The sequence below is a fragment of the Elephas maximus genome, chromosome 3, assembly GCF_024166365.1.
Source record: "Elephas maximus indicus isolate mEleMax1 chromosome 3, mEleMax1 primary haplotype, whole genome shotgun sequence".
Lineage (NCBI taxonomy): Eukaryota > Metazoa > Chordata > Mammalia > Proboscidea > Elephantidae > Elephas > Elephas maximus.
Genome location: NC_064821.1, coordinates 123,316,169 through 123,328,613, shown reverse-complemented (window position 1 = coordinate 123,328,613; position 12,445 = coordinate 123,316,169). Strand labels below are relative to the sequence as shown.

Here is a 12,445-nt window from a genome sequence, read left to right as displayed (position 1 = left end):
AAGCAGATTGAGGGGCTATCAAGGGATAAATTCAATTAAGGACATATGGAGTCTGAGATATCCACTTGTCCCTCAGTAGAAACTTCAGGACATAATATGAAATAGGAGTCTAGAGCTTAGACCAGATCAGAGCTGTAATCATATTCACATCCTATGGAAGTGGCTTAAGAACTCAGCTGCTAACCAAAAGGTTGGCAGTTCGAATCCACCAGCCGCTCCTTGGAAACCCTATGAGACAGTTCTACTCTGTTGTATAGAGTCGCTATGAGTCAGAATTGACTGTAGTGTAAAGGGTTTGGTTTTTTTTGGTTTAGAGAAAAAAATGTCAGCAGGGGCAAAAGAAACTGGAGGTGGGGCATTGGGTGGGGAGAGGACTCTAATGAAAAACCAGTAATTTGGGAACTAAAAAAAGTGAGGATACCAGTTCTCTGGAAGGTAGGAGAAAACACGGAGTCAAATTAAGATCAAGAATGCTAAACGGAGTGAAAAATGTCACATGAGATGAAGTGACCAATGGGATTTGGTATTTGTTATTTTTCCATTGAGTTGAAACGGTGTGAAAGTAATGATGATGGTTTTGCAGTGAGGCATGAAAGAATACAAAATAAATGAGGGGAACTCGCCTTTAAGGATTTACATTTTAATACTAAACATATTATTCATTTGAATTAGATGAAATGTTAAATTTTATCTATTTTCATCCCACTTTTTTTTTTTTTTTTCTAGAGCAGACTTGTTGACATAAGTTCAGCAGTCAAGAAAGAGGCTCACTACTCCCATCACGAAACTCACGAACAAATTCTGTCATCTGTCATATCCTTGTGAGGAGCGGGAAAAGGAAGGGCATACCCGACGGATATCACTTCCACCTTTCTTAGAACCGAGCCATTCACCACCACGGCCTGGTAATAAAACCAACTTGAAGGGTGAAGCCTTTTAATCACCCGCACCTCTGCAATTCCCAGGTCACCCTGTTGTCCTTCAACCAAACCACAACTGAGACTTTCCTGTGGTAACCACCAACCACCGCATACTGAACCTTCAGGAACAGCAGGCCACTAGCGGACAAGGGAGAAACCACCACTCAACCACTCCTTGCCTTGCGCTGGCCCGTGATTTGGCAGGTGCGGAGGGAGGCTGCTGCTGCTGCTCCTGTCGCCTACCACGCCGGAAGTGCCGGGAGGAGAGGACGCAGAGACAGCCTGGGCTGAGGGGCGGCTTTGAGGAGTCTCCTGGAGTCCAAAATTGTAGCGGGGACCCTGTGGCCGACCCTCTATAGACGAAGGAGAAGCTGCAAGCCCGAAAGGCGAGGTTGATAAGGTCTCAGGCCTCAGCATCTCCCCAAACGTTCCGGGGCACAAGTTTCCGTTTCTTACGCCACCTCACACAGCCGCTCAGCAGAAGCACCGCTGAAAAAGGCGGGAGAGCGGCGCGCAGGCGCAAAGCCCTAGCGAGCAGGCGCACGGAAACCTACTTTCCCACATCAGCTCACCTTTCCCCCAATTCACATCTAAAAATGTGTTCCCAGCCCTACCCAATCCCATCGCCTTCCGTCAACAAAATTTGTTATGAACTTAATTTAAGGTGCATGCCCTCCTCAACCTGTACCAGCCTTAGTTTTTCATGGCCCGTTAATGACCACCCAATTTGGTAGCCCCATTATTCTCATAAAACCAAGCCAAACCCGTTGCCGTCGAGTTGATAGCGACTCAATAGCGACCCTATAGAAAACAGAGTAGAACTGCCCCACAGGGCTTCAAAGAAGCGGCTGCTGGATTCAAACTCCTGACCTTTTGGGTCTGAAGCTGAGCTCTTAACCACTGGGCCATCAAGGTATTCTCATAGCACCTTATTTTTCTTAGCGCAAGGCATTCTGTACTTCGTGACGTATCTCATCAACCCCAAAGTACACTAGCTTTTTAAATGTCCTGTCCATCACTGTGCACCAAGTGGCTCTGAGATAGTAAAAACAAATACACTGCTCAGGTCTTAGTCCAATTCTCCTAACACTGGCCTTACACTTTAACCAATACCAGAGTCATTAACCACTTACAGCTTAAATGCCCACAAGGCTATGTAATAGTGCCCTTCACTCCAGTATGTACATGGCCATACGGCTGGGACAAGGAAATAATTATTTCTTGGACGGTTTAAGAGCAGTTCCCAGTATTCCAATTTCTAGTAATCATGCCCCAAATAACGTCCATTTCAACAACGTCCAACCGTATATACTCTGTGGTCTCATGAGGTTATACAAGCAAGCCACATACATCTGTAGTCCCGTAAGGTGATAGTGGCATTCCCCGGGTTAGGAACCGTAATTATAAAACAACCCACGTAAAGCCTGTTAAAAATTTCAGGTACATACAATGGTTTGTAATAACAAAAACAGGCACTACTTCATGTATCAAAACATTACTACTGTACTAGGTTAAAGATGTTTCAGTGTATCTGGAAATTTTTTTTAAGGACAGAAAGATACACTACATCTGACTGACACCATACCACCTTACATACAATTTACAGACAGGAACAGAACTTGTTCATCATCTCGAGACTGGCTGTGTATAACATTGTTTGCGCAACGTCCAAATGACATTGCGTCCCATTTCACAGTACATTTGTGGACGTTACGCAACACATGGCTGTACTGCAATTTCACATGTAAAAGCATTAAGTGCAACCTAAAAAAAAAAAAAAAAACCCAGTGCCATCGAGTCGATTCTCATAGCGACCCTATGTATTAAGTGCAGATTCCACCAAGTCTGGCTTTGCTAGATTCTAAGTTTTGGGAAATTAAATTCTGTATCCAAGAATAGTAGTTCCAACCTCATACAGACGTTGGGATCGAAGAAATAAAAGTACACTAGCTATTGCTGCTATATAGATCATATTAAGACACTTAAAACACTAACAAAGTCGTGATAATTGCACATGAAGAATATAAGTCACTTAAGTGTACATGTGAAATGGATTAGCAAATATTTTGTTACAGTGAAAATCTGTGAGTCAGTTACAGGACTGTTTTTCTGGTCTCCCAAGTTTCCCACCTTTGACAGGGTACAGTCTTACCACTTTTCTATCATACTGGTGGAAAACGTTTTCCTTCTCTGCCAGGTTTTCACCTTACTAAAGTCCTTGCTTTCACAGGTTTTACTGTATATACATTTGACAATAAAACACTAATTTCACCTGACTTTTAAAATATTCTTATTAAGTCAGGTAGGCACAGAACTGCTCACCCACGGTAGGCAAATGCGGTGACAAGTTTTCAAATTAGCCAGTTTTAACCAGCTGAAAACGGCATATCTGTGACCCCATGTGTCAGAATAGAACTGTGCTCCATAGGGTTTTCAATGGCTTATTTTTCGGGGAAGTGTATATCAAGGCCTTTCATGACCAAGGCCTCTGGGAGAAACCTCTGACCTTCGGTTAACTGCACCACCCAGGAACTCCCTTCAGATATTTTCACACAAGAACATTTAAATAAGATTGTTCCATTCAATGATTTCTTTAACTTTTGTCAATGTGTTGTGCTGAACCATCAACGCTTAGTAAAATGAAAATACCTATTACACAGGGTAATGCAAATGTCTGAGAAAACAGAAACTTCCATCTTGAGAATTAAAAATATTAATACTTTACTGCTCAGATGGCTGGGCTCACCTAAGTCTTTAAAAAAAAAACTAAGTATCCAATCTCAGATTAAAAAATGTTGGCAACGCCCAATTTATCTGTCAAAAGGTTTCCTTACTGGAAAAAGTCAACAATCCCTTGAGTAAATTATGGACATTTTGATAAAATATTAAAAACAGAAAGTGTAGTCCAAAACCTATTCCAAGTGGCCATTCACCTATTCTATAACCAATTCAGAGTAACCATCACCACATTCAAACCTTCAAAATATCCCCAAATTACAAAAGCCATTTATTTACATGCAACTTTTAATAATTCCATGGTGTTAATCCATTGTTTACAGGTAACATTCCTGTTTACAAGAACCAAGCTTTATACAACATATGAAAGGAATACATGGAGAAGAATCAAACAGACCTTCAAAACTGCCCCTAAGAGTTCTTACATTTTGCTCTATTATAGAGACATATGAATACAATGAAACATAAGCAAAGCTAATCACTGATGACTAACACTGGCAGCATAAAAAATAAATAAATAATCCTCAGAATTCCTTACACTCTGAACAATAGCGTTATCAGGAAAAATCTAAAGATTGAATAAAAGGCTTTATTTTACAATATGTATAATCACAGCATTAATTTATCACAACACATATACAAAATATTAACAAATTTACAGTACTCATTTTTAAGTCTGACAAGACTTTCAAATACAGAAAGAACTACTAAGTTACTTTTCCATCAATGACTAGCTCACTAGTTCAGGCTGAACATTCATTCTCCGAAGTACTTCTTCAGGCATACAAAAAACAGGACTAACAGGTTTAATCTGTTCTTCTCCCAAAAGCGATAGTCCAGCAATTCCAAATAAAGTATGAAATGGATCTACCTATTAAGAAAAAAAAAAAAAAAAAATCACTTTATATGCATTATCGGGTAGTGACAACTTCCTTAGTTACTATGACTGCCTTATGCCATTGTTTCCTCCATCTTTTTTCTTAAGGCCTGAATTCTATTTTGGGCATTCCTAGTGACCTACAATTTCCCACCATGGCATTAATCACAGTACTGAAACTGCTCCACCAAAAAGACTGGTCACTGTGTATGGGTAGTATCTAGCAGCGCCTGGCCCACACAAATTTAAGAAATGTGTTATGGAAATTTATCAAAAAAAAAAAAAATGGCTCTATTTAAACTATACGTTCTAATGTATACACCATTCTATCAATATGGTCCCAACAAAACCTTTTTTCACTCACTCTTACCAAATTCGCAGTGCTCAAGTGACCAAGCCCATACCTCAATTCAGTAACTTTTTAAGAATGCTTCCAGCTGCTTCTCTACAATTCATAATATCCCTTTATCAAATTATGCACATGCTTAAAAATTTCCAAAAGTAAAAAAAATAATAAATTGCGGTGGTTAATATAGGATCAAACTCAGTAATATTGGCAGTACTTGAGAAATTTCTGTATACTTCACACATTAAAAAAAAAAAAAGCTATAATGAATTAATAGGTCCTGCTTTTGAAATGATGTATTGTGTCACTTTCAAAGAAAACTTGGAATACAATCCATGTCTAAGTCTGGAAATGTCTAGAACCATAAAAGGTAACACAAGCTAACACACAACAAACTATGGTATACATGAATATCCTTGATATACTTACCATGTCTCCTGGCCTGTCTGCAAATCCTCCCGTTTCCTCATCTTGACATGCTAAAATGAAACTACGCAGTTTCTCTCTGTCAATCCAATGAAGCCTTCCAATTATCTTTAGGGAAGCCAAAACCCACCAGGAATAGCATACATCTGGTAACTAGTAAAAAAAAGAGCAGAGAGTTGCCATAGTTGTGAAGAACAAACAATTTACAAGTGGGTTGCCTCAAGCTCTAAAGTAACCTAGTGTTCATCAGTAGGGGAGGAATATTCTGACACGCAGGGTTTGACCCGCTGAAACCTGTCAAATACAACTGCTGGGAATTAAAGATGATTGGGAAGGAGTGCCAACTCACATTTACCTATGCTAAATGTTTGTATCAGTAAACAGCTACCTTTTATCTAGTGACATGAAAACCGTATGAAATTGAAAGGTGTGTCTAACTTTATTGGAACACAATCACACCCATTTTTTTCCTGATTTTTTTATGGCTGCTCTTGATCTACATTGTAGGGTTATGCGGTTGTTTGGACCACAGAGCTGAAAATATCTACTATCTGGCTCTTTACGGACCCCTGCTTTAGGTAGACAGGGCACAATATGTGAGATCTAAAACCAGAACCACGAAGACTTGTGGAATAAACTTTAGTTTGCTCCCTCTAAACCAAAATGTCAAAAACTGGCTGGCTTTTCTTTTAAAAATAAAGATTTTGAATAAAAAATTAGAAAAACCAACTTTAAAAAATCTCTTTGATTTTGAAAATCAATAGTCTTTTCACATTCATAACTGGGACAAGGAAATTTCTGTATAAAATGCTTATTTCTACCAAACGGTACTCTTTAGCCACCAAGTGTAAAGCTTTTTATGCATGATTGACTTCTTGGGTACTGTCCAAAGTTAAAAAGTATTAATTCATTAAAACAAAACAAAACGTTTAATTCATACAATGCCTGCATACAAATACTTTAAGCTAAGAGTATCTGGTGTATCTCCATTATTAAACTGTAGCTCATTCTCTGGCAGATAACCCTTAAGTCCTAAAGCATAGGTTATGAAAGATCAAAAAACAGATATTTAAAAAGTAAATCAGACGGTATTACAAATACTTTTCCTTCAAGTATCTGTAAATTGACATCGGGATTAATAAATACTTCAACCCTAGGTGCTCTGCTTTAGTAATGACCAGTCTTAGAGCTATCAGTGAAAAATAAGGAATGAAGACAAAATTTTCATGTTCAATTGACAAGTGTAATATTTAAACATGCAGAAATAAGAACAGTATTCTCTCAAGGTTACAAAGCTAGTAATAAAAAAATAGCTTATATTAAAACCAATTACCTTCTCTGGTCTTCCGTTGAGTCCACCTGATGGTAACTGTCGTTCACAAAGCCACCAACCGAGTAAATCAGAATTTACTTGATGCAACTGACTAGTAATAGCAAGGAATCCTGTGCAACAATAGATCTAAAATTACAGACATAAAGTATACGTGTATAAAAACTATTTTAACTTTTCAACAGTAAAATTCTATTTTCTAATATTTTTACTCTTTATCTGTCAACTAAAACATTTTCGAACATTTCACACCACCTAGCTACTTGAGGACACCTAAGTACATTATTGCTACGATCAAATTCTGCATTCAAAGGCTGTCAAAATTTCTCATTTTATTTTCTCCAGCACATGAAATAAATAGGTGCCCATTTAGCTTGGGGGTAGAGATAGAATGTTTCAATATGCATAGCCAGTTAAAAATTAATGGGAAATAAAATGTTACTTTTGGTGTCTATGACCTTATTTCTCACATTTGCCTTGTCAGAGGGTTCCACGGAGGGGAAGGTATATATAAGGCAAACTACTGTAAAACAAACACCTTCTTGAATCAGCAACTGGTATTTAATATTTCACACTACACACCTATTCACATTACATTCAATTAACTTCATATGTATTGCAGACACTGTAATTACTGTCCATATATTTTTAAAGTTTACTACACTAGTTCTCTTCGAAATTGATGCTAAATTTTAATTAGCGTTATCATAAATTACCTGCCCAGCATGGGATTCAGAACCTGGTCTGCAACCAAATCCACCATCAAAGTTCATACATGACAAAACAAATTCAATTGCCTTTTCCACATTAATAGCATCCAGCTTCCCCTACAAACAGAAAAATATGCCTATTAAATTCCATAATATTCACCTGTGCTTAAACATTCCAGTACAACAGTGGAAACTTACCAACAGAGCCAATGTTGCCACCGCACAGAAAGAAAATCTTGTATCAATTTCTCCTAAAAGAACCAAACCAAAGTATTATATTTACACTTAACTAAACTTTCATTTAAGATCCACATATTTTCCATCTCTCGGAGTAATTCTAGAGCCAAAATAATATTAATCTTGAGGTTCAGAATACATGTCATCTCACCATCGACCCAAAAAACCAGCAGAGGCTTCTGAATATATAGTCCAACTAAAATTACCAAAATCTGTACAACTACCAATTATCATGTTAAGTTTCTCCAAGAGTTCCAGATTAACTTGTATATATTAGACAGTGAGGAACAAAGCTAAATCTGAAATTAAATTACTTCTAAGAACTAGAAAATTGGCTCTGTCACAAACACAGCAAATTAGCTTGAGTTGCTTAGAGTGCTGGGTAAGGGAAGAAAATTAACAGAAACGCACAGTAAAGTTTTAACACCATTAAACTTACCCTAGGTTCATAAAAGTAGATTTTCACATCCCATGAAGCAGCTGGTCTCTCTGGCCTGCACTATGTATAGCCCTAAAGCAGAGATTACCTATATTTATCAAGTAAAATTCTACTCCCTCCCTCCACTAAAATATTCAGTAAATTTGTAAAGTTTTTTTCATATTGCTCCATTTCCAATATTAAAATAACTTTACAAAGCCACCAAACATTGGGGGGGAAAAAGCCTTACGTACCTTAACTTTTAGACTGGCCCCCTTTGTTCCAATATTCCTGTATGCTGAAATAACTACCACAGTGTATGCTGGAACTTCCAGCAGACCAGTTACTTCCGTTAGACCAGCTGCTTAGTGGGACCTGAAAAGATGAAAAACTTAAAAAATAAAATTTCAGTTTCTGCTAACACATGTAGACACAGAAGCTTTGTTCCATTATCTCCTTATAAACTGATCACTAGCAAAGCTTCTAATTCACTGCGCTTTAAAAAACAATCATGTGCCAAGAACTAAGTTAGTATTATTTAATCTCAAAGAGACTTTATACCAAAGCTTAGTCCTAGAATACACAAAACCAGGGCACTAATATTGGTATTTTAGGTATCACGAACTAAATTTTGACATTACCCCAAATATCTCCAGCAAAAGAGCCATCTTCTTTCTGTAGACTTTGAACATATTCCACAACTTTATTTACATCAATGGCATTAATACTATCATACAGAGTCAGAATCTGCAACAACAAAAAAAAAACCCATATTAAGTAAATTTATCTCTTCAAAAATAGCTAAATATTCTAAGGCTATTCTTGCTCAACTTCTACATCTTAAATTACGAAGCAAACATACTTTTTGTCTATGTACAGGGTAAACTTTTCTCAAATATGCAGAACACACTCTGTGATGCAATAAGAAAATTATACATCTTATTACAACAGAATTCAACCCTTAAAACTCAACGCATTATTTTTCTACATCTAAATTTTACACTTAGCATTCCAGGATACTGTTAAATATACTTAACACACAAAATTTAAATCCAAATGTTTATGGATCCTAATATCAAACTTGAAACATGTAACTCATACCTAGTAATTTTCAGGTATTAGATACCTTCCAAGGTCTCAGCGTAATTCTAGAGCTTGATGATACACATCAACTTCGGATTCAGCTAATACATGCCATCACATCATTGACCTTGTAGGTTTACAGACTTCACGTGAAAAGACTGCATGACTTTTGTCATCATTCTAATACTGTTTCAATTTTCCCACTTTAGGTTAGAATACATTACGCCAAGACTGAATTTTAATTATCATTTACCTGGACAGCACTAAGAGTATATAAAAGATGAGGATCATGTCCAATACTAGCACTTATTCCACCGGACTCGTGTTGACATGACTTAATAAACGTCAGTATTTCTTCTCTATTCATGCGATGAAGTTGTCCCATGAGATCCATTACTGTCAGACCCCAGTAGATGCCACTCATTCTCAAATACTCAGACATACAGTATTCCTAAAACACACAATTACTTTATTGAGAACAAAATATGGTAATATACTGTTGTTAGTACTTCAAAAATTGCTGAGTATTAGAGATTCAACACATAAGGCTAACTAGCACACTGCTGTTTTTTCCTTCACGATTCTAATATATAGTGAGTTTGTATTTGTGGCTCTGAAATTTAGGTGCCACTTTCAAACATGATCTATTAATCAGAAAAATCAAGTATTATCTGAGATGCATATGATAAAATTTATCTGCAGCTGACAATTTGTCCTAAGAGTTTGGTCTCACCCAGGAGCCAACTACAGTTGAAATAAGTTAACTCTGCTTGGGAAGAAAATGTCCATACATTGTATTTAATACATGCCCATTCTTTCATTACCTACATAGTCTATTATCTATTAGTAAATTACATATCTACCTTTCTAGAAACCAAAATGCCCACAACACTCAAGATAACTGTTCAAGATAATACAGGGGATAAGACAAGGAAACATGAAAATCTCTAGAGTCCAGAAATTGCTGCAGTCATCAACGCATCACATTTTGAGGTTTTCAATCATGCTGGTTTCTTAGCAGGAGCCCTGGTGGTACAGTGGTTTAAATGCTCAGCTGCTAGCCAAAAGTTCAGTGGTTCCAACCCACCAGCTGCTTCATGGGAGATGTGGCAGTCTGCTTCTGTAAAGATTCACAGCCTTGGGAAACCCTATGGGGCAGTGCTACCCTGTCCTATAGGATCCTGGCTATGAGGGGGATATCAACTAGATGGCAGTGAGTTTGGGTTTCTTAGTATGCTGCAAGCCCAAAATTGGGGTTAAAAGGGGGAAGGGTGAGCAGAAGTAGATAAAAGACAGGAGAATGTCAAGCCCTGTCCCTTTAATCATCTATGGAAAAAAGCACTCATGGCCATAACTCCGTGCACTGCTACTAAATAGTATTAACTCCAAGGTTGGAGGGAACAACCTAATGGCCTAAGTCTGGAATTCACCAATACTGGATGCTCCCAAAGATGGTAGGAAGAGAACTGTTTGCTAGTAGGGTATTAGGAAAGAGTATTTACTTTCAGCTGAGTTTATTATTTTTCTCAAAGGCAGTCCCAGAGAAAACTATTCATAGTTCACTATTTTATGGTAAAACTTTTTCAAGGTCTCAGCGTAATTCTAGAGCTAAGTGTCATTACACATCAGCAGTAAATTCAGATAATACATGCCAACACATCACTGACCTTAAAGCATTACCATAACTACAAAACTAGCAACCTATTCAGTGCTTCAAAACACAAATCTGGGCAGAAGGGGAACCTTGTCTACCAAGGTCTTGCTAGGAAACGGCCCAATTTGATGCACATGGAGCCTGAACCTCAGAAACCCAATGTACATGCACTGCACTTCGAAGCCAAGGGCGCATCAGTCTCAGACATGCAGGAGTTAAACGTCATTTTTAAGAAACCTGGCTGGAAACCCTGGTGGCATAGTGGTTAAGTGCTATGGTCGGCAGTTCAAATCCACCAGGCACTCCTTGGAAACTCTATGGGGCAGCTCTACTCTGTCCTATAGGGTCGCTATGAGTCGGAATTGAGTCCAGGGCAGTGGGTTTTTTTGGGTTTGACCAGTGCCATACTCATTAGCTATAAAGAGTAGCCTCGCTTCAACTTTTCAAAGTAAAACAACACATACATAATCATCTTTCTTTGAGCCATAGGACGCTATATAATCTGCATGTTTCTCCAGCAATAGAGTGTTCGGTGCATCTGACTTGATAACAACATCCTTCTGCGGTGTGCCCTTTCAAAATATAAAAAGAGAAACCATTTCACAAAACTAAGTCTTTTATAAATGTTCTGCTCCATATCACCTTCTGGATAGCTTTAACTTAAAAATTACCAACATGCTGCAAAAAAGAACTCTCAGCAGTAAAGTTCCATTTCAGTTAAGATTCAGTTACTTTCCAGGTCTCAGAGTAATTCTAGAGCTAATATAGCAATAATCAACTTTAGATTCAGAATACATGCCAACTCATCATCGACCCAAAAAATTTAACTGTATCTGTGTTGCTCTATCTTTTACTTAAGGAGAATAGTAGAACGCCATAGAATTCCAAACCTTACTAATTCTGGGGAATTTAGTGTGCCTGTGGCAGACGAACAAAAGCCATTTTAGAAAAGAAAAAAAAACGTAGCACATAATTTGCAGTTAGGTTCTCCTGTAATTCCCTTCAGAGATAATTTCTACAAACTGATTTCCAAGCACCCTGTCTACTTCGCAAAAGCTACCCTCTTGAGCACAGTATTCTCTGCCTTTAAAAAAACCCCAGGTAATGCAGATGTGCTCTACTAGTTTGCATTTCTCATCCAGCTCTTGGTGACTTAAGCTGCGAGAAGATTACCGAAAAAAGACTAAATTTCCTCCGGATGCCATTTAGAATTTTTAACCGCATCCTCAACAGAAACGACTAATCGCTTGAATTTTTTTTCAACCTTTAACGGAGATTAATAGGGCCGCGAAATCCTAAATGGCCCGCACCACCAGGGAAAGCCTTATGAGAAACCAAAACTGCACCCACGAGGTTTGCAGAAAAACGCTGAGTAATACTCCAACAACCAAGTCTTCAAGGCACCTCCCAAGGCCCATGTTTTAACCCAACTATTCTCCAACATTTAATAAACAATCCTACGGTGATCGAGCCGCCCAACATTACCTTCCCTGGCCTCCTCCCAACCGCACTCCTCAACTCCACCAAACACAACCGCACTCACCATGTCTGAAAAAGGAAAGAGAGAGCGGGAGCAGTTCCTGGGTAGACTTAGGCACCGTGCGCCTGCGCAGAAGCGCACCTCAGGCCCCCTCCGCGCACTGGCATGGTTGACCACACCGCTGCCTGAAGGACGGATCAGTCCCATAGCCGCCGCAGGACCCCACAG

At 38.4% G+C, this 12,445-nt stretch overlaps 2 protein-coding genes and 4 non-coding genes across 7 annotated transcripts in view; all 6 read right to left on the bottom strand.

Annotated features, from left to right (window-relative positions):
• MSH4 (mutS homolog 4) overlaps nucleotides 1-1,458 on the bottom strand; it is a 118,859-nt gene extending 117,401 nt beyond the window's left edge. Inside the window, exon 1 of the mRNA XM_049875591.1 lies at nucleotides 1,100-1,458. Coding sequence (XP_049731548.1) covers nucleotides 1,100-1,337 — 238 coding nt within the window. The 5' untranslated portion in view covers nucleotides 1,338-1,458. The remainder of the gene's footprint in view (nucleotides 1-1,099) is intronic.
• Nucleotides 1,459-3,784: 2,326 nt separating this feature from the next.
• Nucleotides 3,785-12,434, bottom strand: RABGGTB (Rab geranylgeranyltransferase subunit beta). 2 transcript variants are annotated; one of them, XM_049875624.1, is made up of 9 exons: nucleotides 12,281-12,434; nucleotides 11,202-11,309; nucleotides 9,337-9,534; nucleotides 8,642-8,747; nucleotides 7,544-7,596; nucleotides 7,352-7,462; nucleotides 6,639-6,764; nucleotides 5,309-5,458; nucleotides 3,785-4,527 (listed from the first exon to the last, which is right to left on the bottom strand). In XM_049875624.1, the coding sequence occupies exons 1-9, from the start codon at nucleotides 12,422-12,424 to the stop codon at nucleotides 4,387-4,389; spliced, it is 1,137 nt and encodes a 378-aa protein (XP_049731581.1). In that variant the 5' UTR covers nucleotides 12,425-12,434; the 3' UTR covers nucleotides 3,785-4,386. The 2 variants fall into 2 exon arrangements, with proteins under 2 accessions (XP_049731581.1, XP_049731580.1); XM_049875623.1 differs by lacking the exon at nucleotides 12,281-12,434 and adding an exon at nucleotides 11,409-12,274 and having other exon boundaries at nucleotides 3,890-4,527.
• Nucleotides 7,666-7,741, bottom strand: LOC126074159 (small nucleolar RNA SNORD45). Its single transcript, XR_007516961.1, has one exon. It is a non-coding gene; the product is annotated as a small nucleolar RNA SNORD45 (small nucleolar RNA).
• LOC126074156 (small nucleolar RNA SNORD45) lies at nucleotides 9,132-9,211 on the bottom strand. Its single transcript, XR_007516958.1, has one exon. It is a non-coding gene; the product is annotated as a small nucleolar RNA SNORD45 (small nucleolar RNA).
• LOC126074157 (small nucleolar RNA SNORD45) lies at nucleotides 10,669-10,751 on the bottom strand. Its single transcript, XR_007516959.1, has one exon. It is a non-coding gene; the product is annotated as a small nucleolar RNA SNORD45 (small nucleolar RNA).
• On the bottom strand, nucleotides 11,474-11,552 carry LOC126074158 (small nucleolar RNA SNORD45). Its single transcript, XR_007516960.1, has one exon. It is a non-coding gene; the product is annotated as a small nucleolar RNA SNORD45 (small nucleolar RNA).
• Nucleotides 12,435-12,445: the final 11 nt, after the last annotated feature.